At 41.1% G+C, this 17,168-nt stretch overlaps 1 protein-coding gene across 1 annotated transcript in view; it reads right to left on the minus strand.

Moving 5' to 3' along the window:
* Nucleotides 1-14,483, minus strand: part of SLC44A1 (solute carrier family 44 member 1) — a 277,051-nt gene extending 262,568 nt beyond the window's left edge. Inside the window, exon 1 of the mRNA XM_077475185.1 lies at nt 13,844-14,483. Coding sequence (XP_077331311.1) covers nt 13,844-13,867 — 24 coding nt within the window. The 5' untranslated portion in view covers nt 13,868-14,483. The remainder of the gene's footprint in view (nt 1-13,843) is intronic.
* Nucleotides 14,484-17,168: the final 2,685 nt, after the last annotated feature.

A 17,168-nucleotide genomic window follows, 5' to 3' on the forward strand; every position in this document is an offset into this window, starting at 1 on the left:
GATTCTTGCTTGCATTCATAAAGCATGTGCATTACAAAGTAAACTGATTTGGGACTATTTTAGACCATCATGCAGGGGCCTCTAGTAGTAGTCCAATTATTGCTGCACTGGATGGGAATATGCTCTAAATAATTCCCTAAAATGAGAAAGCTAACATATTTCAGCTGTCTGCCAACATCGGTTTTATTACTAAAACTGCAGTGTGCAAAACCAATCAGCTGCACAAATTGCCCAAGCTGTAGGTCGGGTCGTATATTTGCTTTTGTGGGTAGGCGTGTGCTCCCATTGGCCAGCCAATCAGCGGGTCTGGCGGGCTCCATGTCCACCCGCGATTGTTCCTCACAGTGACAGAACAGGGATCTGAAAGGGGAGATTACACAGATCCTGTCTGTCTTTCTTCTATGCAGGAGGAACGGATCTCTGTTGTCCCAGTGAGCCCTTCCCCCATACTGTTAGAACAAATAGTGAGGGATCAGTTAACCCCTTGATCGCCCCCTGATGTCAACCCATTCCCTGCCAGTGTCATTAGTACAATAACAGTGCATATTTTTGGCACGATTACTGTAGTAATGTCACTGGTTCCCAAAAGTGTCAAAAATATCCGTTAGGTGTCCAATCTGTCTGCCGCAATGTCGCAGTCCCACTAAAAATCACTGATCGCCTCCATTACTGTTAGAAATAAATAAAAATGCCATAAAGTTATCCCCTATTTTGTAGACGCAATAACTTTTGCGCAAACCAATCAATATACGTTTATTGGGATTTTTTTTTACCAAAAATATGTAAAATGTGAATACATTTTTTTTTTATATTTTTTCTGGGAATATGTTTTATAGCAGAAAATAAAGGTTCGTTTTTCTCAAAATTGAAAACGAAAAACCCCAGGAGGTGATCAAATACCCCCAAAAGAAAGCTCTATTTGTGGGGACACACACACACACCAATTTTGTTTGGGTACAGAGTCACATGACAGCGCAATTGTCAGTTAAAGCGACGCAGTGCCGTATCGCAGAAAATGGCCTGGTCATTAAGGGGGTAAATCCTTCTGGGGCTGAAGTGGTTAATTATGCTTCGACAATAAAACCTGGAAGCCGATTGGTTTCTATGCAGAGCTATACCAGAGTTTTCACTCCGGTTTAAGTAAACTGACCCCAGATTGCCTTAACATGCAGGGAGATATCTACCCCTCTCTGACTGAGTTCAAAGACCCCATGTGGTGATAGCAACTCAAGAGCACTACTTCAATCGTTTCCTCTGCGGCTCCATAACAGAAAACATCATTAGGCCCACTCAAAAGGTATATATTTTTCAATAGGTTGTAAAATCTCCCAGGGATATAAAAAAAAAAAAAAACTCCAATTGCTTGAGGCACTCATATTGAGACTCAAAGCCAATACGTTTTTCAGCATTCCTGTATTAGTTATGCAAGTTACATACATAGCACATCTTTTAGCACTTTTAACTAGCTATCAGCAAATGGATTCAATTGATGGACAAGCACTTTACCAATGTAATTTGTTCTGCAGATTTGGTAGAATCGGTTAGTGGCAGGCACCTTTAGATGTACGGCGTTCTTTAAAATCTGGCTGATTTTGTCATGGCCAGCATAAAGACCAGTGCTCATGGATATTTGCAATCATTTAAAAGGTCAGCCTGTAATTATTATCTAGGTTTGTTTTCATTCCTCCATAAAAGTCAAAATGAATTGATGCCAAAACACATTTCAGACGTATGGCAAGCACATTGGCAATGTACACTGGTCCTGAGACAGCTGCCTGTTTTACTCTGAAAGTCTGGTCCTTTCCCATCTAGTTCATAATCACTCTATTTTCTACTCACATCACAATGCAGACCCTGACGGCTGCATTCACGCATTTACTTAGCTCAACCTTCATCTTCTGTTTAACCCATCACACCACTTACGAAACGTGCTACCTTCTACCTTTTTAAAATACATATCTGCGAAATGACAAGATCACTTGTTAGAAAATATACAAATTTGGATTTCTGGCAAAAAGAAAGAGGAAAACTAAGTAAGTGACAAACCCAAAGCCTAAACCTATATACTGCTCCAAAATCAGTTTTATATGATAAAAACCAGTAGGAATTTTTGTTTAAAGTTGCTCATAATGCAGAACTCCACCCTCAACAATTTCTGTCGCAACTGTCCTTGGGGGGGGGGGGGGGGGGGGGGAGAAAAAAAAAAAAAAAAAAAAAAGTGTGCCTGCTTCAATGCCTGATGATGGTCAGCCAGCAACAAAACCTCTGGAGTGTCAAAAATACACCTGGGCTATAGAGAGTGTCAATTGCCTGTGAGGTCTATAAAAACAGATTGCTGTATACTGGTGTTCTGCTTTACCACTTACAGACTGGACAGGGGTAACAATCTGTGTCTTATCTCTACAAAGCAGGAATAAGAAATACAAGATCTTTTGTAAAAAGCAGCACACATTACACTATTTTTAGTCACAGTTAACCCCTTGATCACCCTTTAACACAAACCAACTAATGTAGACCTATTGGGATTTTTTTTTTTTTTTTTTTTTTTTTTTTTTTAATCAAAGACATGTAGTAAAATACATTTTAGTCAAAGTGTATGAAGAATTTTTTTTTCTCCCCATTTGATAGGTTTTGTAGCAATAAGTAAAAAATATTGAAAAAAAAAAAAAAAAAAAAAAAAAAAATTTGAATGACGGCCACAGTGTGGACCTGAATTCCCAGGAGGCTGTCATAAGATGGTCTCCCCTGTGCATGCTCCCTGCACATGCCCTGAAGGGCGCTCGCGGAGCGTGTTGTAATCACAGAGTCACTGACCACGTGATCATCTGTCAGCCAATGACAGCTGATCACATGACGTAAACAAAAGCTTGGTAATCTTTTTTTTTCTCCTCACGCTGACAGCGTGAGAGAAAAAAAAAGCCGATCACCGGCTCATCTGCAAGGGACATCGGTCCTGAAGAGGAAGAGGCAATTATGCCTCATCTGTACCCACTAGTACCCCCTGCCAGTGCCCACCTATCAATGTCCACAAGTGCCAATCAGTGCCACCTAGCAGTGCTGCCTATCAATGTAACCAGTGCCCATCACTGCCGCATCAGCATACATCAATGGAGAAAAATGTACCCGTTTTAAAATTAAAAAAATAAATATGAATAATAAAAGAATAATACCAAATTATAATATTATTTATCTTTTTACATATTTTTTTAACAAAAAAAATAACCGCAGAGGTGATCAAATACCAAAAGAAAGCTCCATTTGTGCAAAAAAAATTTAAAAAAACAATAAAAATTTGGGTACAGTGTTGTATGACCATGCAATTGTCATTCAGTAAGCAAGTGGTTAAAAAAAAAAAAAAAAAAAAAAAATGGTTTAGAATTGCAAAAAATAAAGTGGTGATCAAACACCACCAAAAGAAAGCTCTGTTGGTGTGAAAACAATTATATAAAATTTATTTGTGTACAGCGCTGCATGACCACGCATTATCGGTTAAAGTGACACAGTAATAAATAGCAAAAAATGGCCTGTCATGAAGGGGATAAAATCATCCAGAGGTCAAGAGGTACAATGGACCTGTCTGTATAAGCCCGTGTACACACGGTCGGAAAAGGTCCGATCGGACCATGTTTTTGGATAATCCAACCATGCGTGGGCTACATCAGACTTTTTCCGTCGGAATGTCCAACCAACAAAAGTTTGAGAGCTGGTTATAAAATTTTCCGACAACATGATCCAATCGGACTTTGTCCGATCGTTTGTAGAGAATTCAGATCGGACAAAGTGCCACGCATAATCAGATCAAATTACGAGACAAAAGCTATTGGCTACTAGCTGCAACGTAATCCCATCGTAACGAACAAACGTCATTGCGTTCCAAACGATCAGATTTTCTGACAACTTTGTCCGACCATGTGTATGCAACACCAGTTTCTGACAAAATCCATCAGAAAAAAAAATACGACGGATTTTGTTGTCGGAATGTCCGACCGTGTGTACAAGGTCTTAGAGGTGCACCAAATGGACATTTTGGTGACGAAACCGAAAATGCAGGATGCACTTGGCTGAAAAACAAAAAATGACAGTAAAAAAAAAAAATTATTATATTTCGACTTTTTAATATCAATACGAATTTGTCGTCGGCCATTATTGGCACCTTTAGCGCAAAAAAAGCTTAACCACTTCTTGCCCGCCATATAGCAATATGGCATGCACAAAGTGGTTGTGCTATCCTGACCGGACGTCATATAACGTGATCAGAATAACGAACTGGGGTGTAGTGCGGCGATCGGTGGTGCTGTGTGTCAAACTATTACACCACAACACCAATCTCAGTAAAGAGCCTCTGACGGAGGATCTTTACCATATTATCAGCTATGTCCAATCATAGCTGATCACGATGTAAAACAGGAAAAGCTGTGTATCAGTAAGTAGAGGAGAGCTGATCTTCAGATCTCCAGACACTGGGGTCTGTGCTGATTATCAGCACAGCCCCTCTACTACGAGCCCCCCCCCCCCCCCCAGAGGATGCCCACCAGGTATGCCACCTATGGCCACCAGGGATGCCAATCAGTCCAAGTTCAAAATGATAATTTTGAGAGTGAAAATCAGACATGGTGCCATGATAAAAGTAATATGGTCGGACTTAGGGGTTTATTTACTAAAAAGGTAGAGGGGGCACAATTAGTCACAATGCTGCAGAGAAATCAATCAGCTTCTAACCTCAGCTTGTTTAATTAAGCTTTAGCAATAAAACCTGGAAGCTGATTGGTTTCGGCTTCAGTGAGGAACGTCAGCATACCAAGACATTTTGGACATGGCCCCATCCTGTTCCAACATAACCGCGCACCAGTGCACAAGTGCAAAAGCAGTGTCCATAAAGACATGGATGAGGGAGTTTGGGGTGAAGGAACTTGACTGGCCTGCACAGAATCCTGACATCAACCCGATAGAACACCTTTGGGATGAATTAGAGCGGAGACCGCGAGCCAGGCCTTCTCGTCCAACATGAGTGCCTGACCCCACAATGTACTTTTGGATGGTCAAACATTCCCATAGACACACTAAAATCTAAAACCTAAATCTTGTGGTCAGCTTTCCCAGAAGAGTTGAAGCTGTTGTAGCTGCAAAGAGAGGGCCAACTCCATATTGAACCCTACGGGCTAAGACTGGGATGCCATTAAAGAGAGTGTGAGTCCCAATACTTTTGGCAATATAGTGTGTTTTTATATATCACACACCCCAATAGAGAAAGAATAAACCAAGCAAATGGAAAACCATTTTCCCTCACTTAAAGGAACCTGGAGTGAGGAAGCATGAAGTCCGCCATTGACCTCATGAAAATACTAGTTTTCTGGCTGTCATGCTAATCCATTGATTATCAGAAGTGAAACACTTTCTAACTCACTGACCTGGAACATGTGTTCAGTTCAAGAGATCGGAAATTCCGACGCGCAAAATTCCTACGCATGCTCGGAAACAATTCAATGCATGTTCAGAAGCATTGAACTCGGCTCGTCGTAGTGTTGTACGTCACAGCATTCTTGGCGGTCGAAAGTTCTGAGAACTTGTGTGACTGTGTGTATGCAAGCCAAGCTTGAGCGGCATTCCATTGGAAAAACCATCCACGTTTTTTTCTATCGGAAAATCTGCTCGTGTGTAGGGGGTCCATTCCACAACCATTGGGTCAGCTGCATTCTGGTCAACATGTCTGTCTTTATACTTTGATCACTGTTGCTGGCCAAGATAATATGTCGTCCATAGTTGAAAAAACAAAGGCCTAAAAAGGAATTCTCCCTCTCTAGAATATTATATATATATATATATATATATATATATATATATATATATATATATATATATATATATATATATATATATATATATATATATATATATATATACATACATATATATACACACATACACACACACACACACAGTCTTTATGACGAGCGGCAACTAGTAGTGAATGCTTTAGCCTATACAGTACTTCAACCACAACTAAAAACAGAAGATGCCAGGAAAGCTTTCAATACCCGAGAGACTGGAATAACCAGGAGGTACAGTATATGGCTAGAACAAATAACAGAGGCAGGAAACTTCCCACTGAAAAATAAGCTCCAGAGAGTAACTGTCAGTGTACTCAATCTTATGGTTCCGAACAGAAAGGCTCAGCAGGCTCACACTAAGTCCTATGTGACCTGGATTTCAGAAGGGTGACCTTACAGGCAGAGGCACTTCAAATACATCTGCTGATTTCCTAGTGCCATCTATAAAGACCCATTTGTAAAAGCTGTAAAAAAAATGACATGCAAAAATAAAACTCTGTATACACTAAAAAGGACTATAGAATTGGGTCATCTAACAATACTCCTAGGGGGGGGTCAATCACATAGTACACAAATATACTTAGGTATACAACATCTCCTCTAATGTCCTGATTTTCTGTATACCATACACAGTACTGAACATATGAAAAAATGATTGCACGAGCTCCTCTATAACAACAGAATATAGCATATGTCAAGATGACCATCCCTAAAGGCCTACTTACATTTTGCAATTTATAATTTATTAGTATCCTAAATGTATATTTCCCTCTGTAAAATCTGCCTAGTTGCAGTCTGACTGAATGTGAAAACTACAAGCATCAACAACCTTTGTGGGTGCAATGCATTGCAAGCTCCAAGTAAAAAAATAAAATAGATGCACATTTTACCTGCAAAAAACGTGTATTTATTTCTATTTTATTTTTTACAAAGGTGACTTTATCCTAGTATAGGTGCACTTTAGGCCAGCTGCGTCATGCAATTTAACCACTGGGCACTTAAACCCCCTTAATAACCAGACCATTTTTCAGCTTTCGGTGCTCTCACACTTTGAATGACAATTACTCAGTCATGCAACACTGGACCTATATGACGACATTTTTGTCCTTTTTTTTCACACAAATACAGCATATGGATATTATTTGGTCTGTGTGAAAGTTATAGAGTCCACAAGCTATGGTGCCAATATCTGAAAATTGATCACACCTGAAGGACTGACGGCTAATCTAATTTCTTGAGACCCTAACATGCCAGAAAAGTACAAATACCCCCCAAATGACCCCTTTTTGGAAAGAAGACACCCCAAGGTATTTAGTAAGATACATGGTGAGTTCTTTGAAGTTGTCGTTTTTTCCCCACAATTGTTTGCCAAATCAAATTTTTTTTTTCAAAATTATTGCTCTCGCTCCAACGTTCGTATCGATACCTCACATGTGTGTGCTTTGAACACCGTTTTAATATGTGGGGCGGGACTTGCATATGCGTTCGCTTCTGCATGCAAGCACAAGGGGACAGTTTGACATTTTTTTTCTCCCCCAAAATATTTTTTTTTGATCACTTTTATTCCTATTACAAGGAATGTAAACATCCCTTGTAATAGGAATATGGCATGACAGGTCCTCTTTACAGTGAGATATGGGGTCAATAAGACTCCACATCTCACCTCTAGACTGGGAAGTCTGAAATAAAAAATAAAATAAAAGATTCTAGCTTTGATAATAGCGGTGAGTCAGTAGAAGCACTGGAGGGAGGCGCCTCCCGTAAGAATGATCAAGCAGCAGAACAGCCGCTATGATCATTCTTAGGGTGTAGGGAATCACCGGCTGAAAAAGCGGATATCTGAATGATGCCTGTAGCTGCAGGCATCATTCAGATATCCCCGCACAAAGTCAAGGACGTCATATGACAGCCAGGAAGTGGTTAAAATGCATTTTTTGTTTTTAAATACAAAGTTGTCCATTTATACAATATTTCTAACACATAGCATAACCAAGTATGGCTGGGTATCACATTAACCTGGCCTAGGCTGCTGAAAAAAGTACTTGATACCCCCCATAAAATAAATTGTAATAGGCAGGAGGGGTGGAGGCTATGATTATACATTTTCTTACATGTGAGTGAAGATCCATACTAACAAAAATTATATTATAAAAATAAAATCATTTTCTGTCTCTCCAGTACACGGCAAACCTGCTTTAGAAAAATATTCTTTTATTGCCTTTCTGCTTCTCTGATAGAAGCCCGATTTCTGGGCATTACTATTGCTCCACCCCTTGTTTGTGAGCTGGCAGAAATAGTGATAGCAGCATCACTACACCTGTCAACTAGATGGATAGAAGATCATGATCAATGGCAGCCTCAAGCACTATACCCCAAAAGGGGTAATGTCATTCTGTCAGCATGGCATTAGCATCCCTCTTCTTAGTGTCTCCTCATCCAACTCATGTCACTGCTCCCCCCTTCTTATATGTGCCAACTTCCCCTCCCAGAACTGTTCTGATGCCTCCTTAAAAAACTCCATCACCTGGATTTTGCTCTCCCCCAGTGGTAAGAACACTCCAGTTTGCGGCCTGTCAGCAGTTCCCTGTGGTGTTATGAGGCAGGCATATGGTACTGCCCACCTATTCTGCCAACCATGCCTGCGCACCGAACTAGTGCTGTAGTGTACTCAATGGGTCCAGCAACAAGTGTAGTCAATCAAGGCTCACCTGGTATTTGTCTCCTTGTTAGCTGTGTGGTTGAGCAGGGTAGAGGAAGGGGTGTCAACCATGCTAGCTCAGCGTAAGCCCTACCTAGTGAGAATGGACAAGGTGCTGCATGCACTTTATCTCTAGGGGTACAGGAGAGTCCCAATACTTACCTGAGCCCCATCTCTATCCAGCGATGTCCACGAGTGCCTCGGCCATCCTGGACTCTTCCTCCTGACTGGAGGAGACAACAGTGGTGCCATTGGCTAACCGAGTTTGGCAGCAGCGAGAACCAACCAGGAAAGAAAGGGGACAAAGGCCAAACTGCAGCTCCGTGTCTGAATGGATAAACGGAGCTGCAGCTCACCTTGCATGCCCCCAGAGCAAGCCGCTTGCTGTGGGGGCACTCAATAGGGAGGGAGGGGCCAGGAGCAGCGAAGACGTACCCGGGAAGAGGAAGATCCGGCCTGCCCTGTGCAAAACCACTGCACAGAGTAGGTAAGTATAAACAGGTTTGTTATTTTAATTAACCCCCCCCCCCCACCTTGTATGTACTAGGCTTTAGGTTCCACAGCGAGTATAACAAGCATGCTTTACTGCATATACGGACTTATTTTACTTTTCAGTAACACTTTAAGATCTTATGACAGTACCTAGAGTGCACAGGAAGGGCCCATTGATCTAATACTTATAAATTAAATCTACCAATCAACGACAGTCCTCTGACTGGAAACATCAATTTAACTTAAAAAAAAAAATCTCACGTTTAATGGCAGTGTTAGATATCCAAGTCAACAGATGTTGGTGGAAATGGCAATCTTTCCTTGTCCTTTCTGGCTGCCCTCATTATAGAAAGCAATGTTTAGAAGTAATCGTGCATGTATGTATTTTAATTGAAATGCGGTACTTAACCCCATGCCAAACTAAAATGAATAACACTATTTTAGCAATAACCTGGACAGGTTCTCACAGTGATTGCCATAGTCTTGCAGAGGAAAGACCTGCCACTGTGTATTCCGTGTGCAGACTATGATAAACGTGTGAAACATGAAGATTTTTGACAGTCAGATCTTTTGCAAATAACCAGATATTTTTTCTCCAGCTCAAAATCTACCCAAATGTATCACCAATCTTCAAGTTAATGGTCATAGTGCTTACAATTATTTTCATTCAAAATGCATTATTGTAGTGTGGAAGGTAGCACAATTGGCAACAATTATAAGTCACCTATAGACCATTTTAGTCACAAGATTTTTTTTTTTTTTTTTTTTTAACAAAGAAGAAAGAAAAACACAGACAACAGTATGCAATCATTACAAAGAGCCATTAGCAAGAAACATAGAATGTTAACAAACTGAAGTGACCAATAAAAGTAGTTTATTGTGCCTAGAGACATAGGATGAACGTTTCCCAATCTGGTTATTTTTAGTTACAATGAATGATGAATTGAATGTCAATGGGAAACCTGCAGATGCCATTCATTGGGGTTTATCTGGGGAATAACCCTCACACAGATTAGACGTTCCTGTCAGATCACTGTTGCTTTCCCCTGATCACCTGGTGACCTTACCCTCGCTGTAGATCTAAACACCAACAGACACCCAGTGCAAATGTTCATGTTGAAGCCGGGTAGGCAGCTCAAAACTCAGATAATGACTGAGCCAGGATGGAAATGATCAACCAAACACTGACTGCATCTTACCACTGTTTTGAAGCAGAATTGTATTCAGGCAGCTGTGGGTGCTGCCCCTGTCTGAATACAGTGAATAATACCCCAACTACACTTTATGAAGATGGGGGAAATCAATTGATTTTCTCTCTCTCTTGTGGGCCGAATGGCTAAAACGCATTAGGGAAGCACCATTTGGCAAAGATGCCAGAGAGTGGTAAAATCTCGGCTACACATCTGGCCGCCATCTACTGTCTATGGCCAGTTTTATATACCAAACTGGTCTTACCCATTTCAAGATGCTTTAAGTGTTATGCCTAGCACCTACACATGATAAGAATATCGGACAAATGATCGTCCGTTTCTTTTTTTTGCATTCTAGTCTCATATGGAAAACCAATACATTACTAAAGTTACAAAAATTCTCATAGGACAGGACACGACTTCAGAAGTGATGTATTGTAATGTATTCTTTCATTTCTGAGCATGCGTGGTCTTGGTCACACAATTTTTTTAGTACAAATACTAATTACACAAAAATAAGTTTTCTATTATCGTATGAGAAACATTTTCGGGTTTGTCCCTTTGGATATTTTTGCATGAATTGTTGTGATCGGCTCTCGAAAAGCTGTGTACTAATGAGTAGATTATGAAAATGATCGCTCCAAAAGCAGTATTTTTTCTCCAATTTTCTCATAGTGTGTACTAGGCATTCGTTTGACATTTTCCTGGGACGACAGATATTCTGAGACTCGGAATTTACAGTTTTCAGTGTAAAGTGAATGTCATTACTAATAATTTAGGCACCTAAAAGCTATGGAACTACAAATTGCTTGCCACAACTATACAATACTGTATATCATAACAATGCAAATTTTAACAATAATGCTGTAGCATGTGTTTCACCTAGGCAAGTGGCTGCACATTTTTCAAAAAAAAAAAAAAAAAAAAAAAAAAAAAACACCTCTACACAAGTAGAGGAATGGATTGGAGGCAAGTTTATTCCGAAGGTGAAGATCCACTTTAACCACTTGCCTACAGAGCAACCCCTTCCTGCCCAAGCCATTTTTCAGCGCTGTCGCACTTTGAATGACAATTGTGCGGTCATGCTACACTGTACCCAAATTAAATTTTTATCATTTTCTTCACACAAATAGAACTTTCTTTTGGTGGTATTTAGTCTCTGCTGGGTTTTTTTTTTTGTAAAAAATAAAAAGATATAAATTATCAGTGAATTTTGTACTTAAGTAATTTTTCTCCTTCACCGATGTGCGCTGATGAGGCATTACCGATAGGCTGAACTAGTGGGCATTGATGAGGTGGCACTTATGGGTGCTACTGATGGGCATTAATAGGCAGCACTAATCGTTGTCACCGATTTGTGGCACTGCTGGCGCTATTGTAATCAGGGCACTAATGATCTGTGCCCTGATTACATGTGTAGAGGTCTCCTGTGAGGAGAAGCCGCTGATCAGCTCTCCTCACACTGTCAGTGTGAAGCGAGGAGCACTGATTAACAGCATCTCTGTGTTTACGTGACCGGCTGTAGGTGGACACAGCCGATCCCATGGTTAAAGAGCTACAGACGCGTCCCAGAAAGAAAGCCGCACCGCCCTGGGCACTTTCACCCACTTCCTGCCAAAACTAATTTTCAACATTGTACCCATATGAAATTTGTATAATTTTTTGGGACCGATAAAACTTTCTTTTGGTGTTATTTAATTATCACTTGCCATGGTCAACCAAAGAAGTTGAGTGCACGTGCTCAGCATCATATCCAGAGAGTTTGTCTTTGGGAAATAGAGATAGGAGTGCTGCCAGCATTGCTGCAGAGGTTGAAGCGGTGGGGGGGGTCAGCCCGTCAGTGCTCAGACCATATGCAGCACTCTGCATCAAATTGGTCTGCATGGCTGTTGTCCCAGAAGGAAGCCTCTTCTAAAGATGTGGAACAAGAAAGCCGGCAAAAAGTTTACTGAAGACAAGCAGACTAAGGACATGGATTACTGAACCATGTCCTGTGGTCTGATGAGAAAAAGATCAACGTATTTGGTTCAGATGGTGTCAAGTGTGTGTGGCAGCAACCAGGTGAGAAGTACAAAGACAAGCGCATCTTGCCTAGTCAAGCATGGTGGTGGGAGTATCATGGTCTGGGGCTGCATGACTGCTGCTGGCACTGGGGAGCTACAGTTCATTGAAGGAATCATGAATGCCAACATGTACTGTGACATACTGAAGCAGAGCATGATCCTCTCCCAAGACTATGACTGCCTTGCTAAAGAAGCTGAGGGTAAAGGTGATGGACTGACCAAGCATGTCTCCAGACCTAAACCCTATTGAGCATCTGTGGGGCATCCTCAAAACGGAAGGTGGAGGAGCGCAATGTCTAACATCCACCAGCACTGTGATGTCATCATGGAGAAGTGGAAAAGGACTCCAGTGGCAACCTGTGAAGCTCTGGTGAACTCCATGCCCAAGAGGGTTAAGGCAGTGCTGGGAAATAATGGTGGCCACACAAAATATTGACACTTTGGGCCCAATTTGGACTTTTTTTCACTTAGGGGTGTACTCAATTTTGTTGCCAGCAGTTTAAACATTAATGGCTATGTGTTGAGTTATTTTGAGGGGACAGCAAATTTACACTTTACACTGTTATACAAGCTGTACACTCACTACTTTACATTGTAGCAAAGTGTCATTTCTTCAGAGTTGTCACATGAAGATATAATAAAATATTTACAAAAATTTGAGAAGTGTACTCACTTTTGTGAGATACTGTGTGTGTGATTGAGATATATCGCTCCCTCTCTCATATATATATATATATATATATATATATATATATATATATATACATACACACACACACACACACACACAATCTCTCTCTCATACATAGATAGAGAAATTATATATATATGTATATATATATATATATATATATATATATATATATATATATATATATATATATATATATATATATATATATATATATATATATAGCGCGATTTTGAGTTTGGCTAAAGATGAATTTGGAGAATGCCCAAGCTCCCACTAGTACCGATGATCACGTTTGTAGGGTGAACATTCCTCTCACTGACTACCAATGTAAGGAGCACTCTTCCCAATGTCCAAACTATGGGGGGGGCACCATGTAAAAACTGACAGACAATCAACATGGTGTGGCTAATGGATTGTGTGCAGTAGATATAATCATTTTCAGCAGGGGTTCCCAAAACCTAAAAAATTAATTCAAGGGTTCCTCCATGGGTAAAGTCTGTTCTAGAGGCTCAATTCACAAACTTAACACATCAGTAAAAGGATGTTTATTTAAAAATAAGTTATTTTTAGCCGAGTTCAAGGTAGAAAAAAAAAAAAGAAAAAATGGAAAACAAATCACACAGACACCAAAAAAAACAAGATGCTTATCCATTGTGAACAGAGCAATGACTAAACTACACAGTTAAGCTTGTATAACAGAAGGGCACTCCTTAAATTCATAAGTACTCTGCATAATGGCGAGAAATATCCTCTATAGCGCTGACACCTTCTGCGGCGCAGTACAAAGTGAGGGCACACTAGGACTGGAAGATTAGAACATATATAAAAAGAAGAGTGTTAGGAAGTCTAGGCTAGCCATGTAGAAGTGAGTTTCTTACCTGTGTGCTCCCACAGCATCCCATTGTGCAGTGATGGTCGCCTGCCCGCAGGTTCCAATCAGGTTCCTTCTCTTCTGTCCCTTGCTATGATCTCCTTCCCAAGGAATAGGGGGAGATACAAGAGGGTGGGGGAGGGCAGGAACAATGTATGCACACACACAGCAAATACTGGAAAAGCAGGAAATAAAAAGTGAAAGAGAAAAAAGAAGCAGCTTGTAGAGGCAGGCTGAGGGTGCTGCAGCTCTCACATTGACAGAAGACTGCAGTGCATGCAGGCAGCCCTGTGAATTCCCTTTTTATTCTCCTGTGCCTTCTTCTATGGGGAAGACGAGTCCCATCTGCTCCTCCTGTCACAGGCTGGCATGGTGCTGCCAGCCATAGCTTTGTATTGGGGAAGCCAGGGGGAGAAGGAGGGTGAGGAGACAGGACAAGGGGGGAAAAAAAAGAAAAAAAGCACGGCTTCTCCTGTCAGCCTTCCTCCTCGCCTGTCTGAGAGCTGCACTCCCTCACTGGCTCTCTTCTACTCGCTGCTTCCAGCCGGCTGGCCTTGTCTGTGGGGACTACAAAGAAGGTGGGGCCAGAGCACTGCATAGATAGACAGCTTTCATATCTGTGTCCCACTCAAACTAGCACTGACTACTTCCGGCTTATGGGAGGTGACACAAGACAAATCCTTCCCAGCAACAGAAAAGGCTGCCTGAAAAGCTCTCATTGGGTGGACCTGTAAACAAGGCTCGTCTTTTTTTTTTTTTTATCCCTCTGGTTACAATGTATAAGGTTGTGACTGTGGGAATCACCATCCAGAGGAAGCCTCAGTGATACAACTTCTAAACATACTTGGTGCTCTGTGCATGGTATTCTCAGAGCACAGTCCAATGGCTTTTCCTTTTAATTCAACCATTTTTTACTCAAGTTTAAGTTTTTTTTGTTTTGTTTTTTGGTACCAAACACATTTGTTATGCTTTTAGTAAAAATCTTTCAGAGGTACCAGATACTGCCCTGAGTAGCTTTTACAGCATAGTAAGGCCCCATGCACATTAGACGTAAAAAACGCCACTTTTTTAAAAACATTTGTACGTTTAGAAGTGTGTTCGGGCAGGAAAAACACCAAACGCACATAAACGCTAATTAACGCTTGACGCATTTAGGCCCATTGGCTTATTAATGCATTCTAATGGCTTAATAAATTATTATTATAATACACGATTTATATAGCGCTAATAGTTTATACAGCGCTTTACAATGTATAGGGGGGGGGGGGGGACACAATTACAGTACAGATCAATACAAAAGGTACGGGAGGGCCCTTCTCATAGAGCTTAAAGCGGTAGTAAACCCGCACATTTTTTTTTTTTTAAACCTGCAAAGCAAAAGGCATAATGAGCTAGTATGCTAGTATACTAGCTCATTATGAAATACTTACCTTAGAACGAGGCCCCGACATCTGGCCCAATCCATGCCGAGGGAGCTGACATGCTCCCTCTGCGTTTCTTCCGGGTCTTCCGTGAGTGGCCGGAGCCACGATATCGTCACTCCCGCACATGCACGCGGGAGATTTCATTACGGCTGGCTGGCCACTGCCGGATTTTCAGGCCGAGAATCCCCTTGTGCGCATGCGCCGCTGCAGTCAGCGGCGCATACCGAGGGGAATATCTCCTAAACCGTACAGGTTTAGGAGATATTTTTTTTACCTACAGGTAAGCCTTATTATAGGCCAGTGATGGCGAACCTTGGCACCCCAGATGTTTTGGAACTACATTTCCCATGATGCTCATGCACTCTGCAGTCAAGTTGAGAATCATGGCAAATGTAGTTCCCAAACATCTGGGGTGCCAAGGTTCGCCATCACTGTTATAGGCTTTCCTGTAGGTAAAAGTTAAAAAATTAAGTTTACAACCACTTTAAATGGAGGGGGTGGAATAAATGAATATTCTGACCAACAGAATGCATTAACGCCAAATACGCATGCATGATATGTTCCCCGTTGAGGTCACGTGACAGTGACGTAACGCGTAGGACACAGGCAGACAGACACCGGAAGTGAAACTAGGAGATGAGCTCGGCGTACGTTTTTTACATTTATCTTATTCTTATTGCAAATGTGAGTAAAAATATTTTTATTTAAAAAACTAAATAACAAGTTTTAAAATACTACACCTAGAAGGCTCCATATATCCTCTCTTATATGCGGACCTGTGTATATCTGAGCACTATTTGCTGGTACCACACTGGAAAGGAGGTTCATACATACACTGAGGATTCATAGGAGGGATGCACAGGAACTCCCTACACTACCCCTTGAGTGATCTGCTCCATATCTCTCAATGCTGTTTACCTTACAGCAGTAAGGTAACGATCTAGCACACCCACGGGTGTTGCATACACTGAAGATCCACTTGTGACTGAAAAGTTATGGAAAATGATGTGCTTCTATTGGATGTTTGCTTACTAAATGGACACTTTATATTTTTTCATTTTGTGTCACTGATTCATTTTAATATTTTAGAATTCCATTTGTGTTATAGTTATTGATTTATTTATTATTTATTTTATGTGTCAAACCTCACATATCCACCTCTGGGTATTATTGCAGATTTTAGTCAGACTCTTGCAGGTTGTTTAGCTTGCACAATCTGCACTGTGATACTTTTGCACTTTAAAGTGGTGTTGCCACCAAAAAATTAAAAATTGTTTAAAATTCTTAAAAAAATAAATAAATAAATAATTGCTAGGGGGTGTATCGTAGTCTGCCTTCTTCCTTGCCCAGGCTGGTGACATCACTTCCCCTCGCGCCGCACAGTCACCTGGGACCTGTCACATGTCCCAGGTGACTGTGCGGCATATCACGGCGCCCTGCGCCGCTCGCGCATGCGCAGTGGGTGCCCTATGAATGACGGTGCCGCGAGCGGAGCGGGGAACGAGGGGGGGGGCTTCGTTCCCCCGCATCGCTGGACCCTGGGACAGGTAAGTGTCCGATTATTAAAAGTCAGCAGCTGCAGTATTTGTAGCTGCTGATTTAAATTTTTTTTTTTTTTAGGGGGTACCCCACTTTAAATGTGTTTATTTACACTCTATATCTTATAGATACTGGTAAAACCGTTTTTTTTTCTTTTTTTGAACATAATCTTATTCTTCAAGGAGCGCAACACCAACTTAATTAATATATTTATGTACCATGGGTAGTGTTTGACCCCTACAGTGTGTGCAGCAACCTTGTCTTTACCCTCTTTTGCTTACTAGCGCAGGGGTAGTTACTTTTATATAGCTTTATATTGCTTTCGCACAGTGGGCGCGCTCCATTGGAATCCATCTGCTCAATGGGGAA

The sequence above is a fragment of the Lithobates pipiens genome, unplaced genomic scaffold (genome assembly GCF_037356315.1).
Source record: "Lithobates pipiens isolate NorthernLeopardFrog02 unplaced genomic scaffold, aLitPip1_a1.2 Scaffold_13, whole genome shotgun sequence".
Taxonomy (NCBI): domain Eukaryota; kingdom Metazoa; phylum Chordata; class Amphibia; order Anura; family Ranidae; genus Lithobates; species Lithobates pipiens.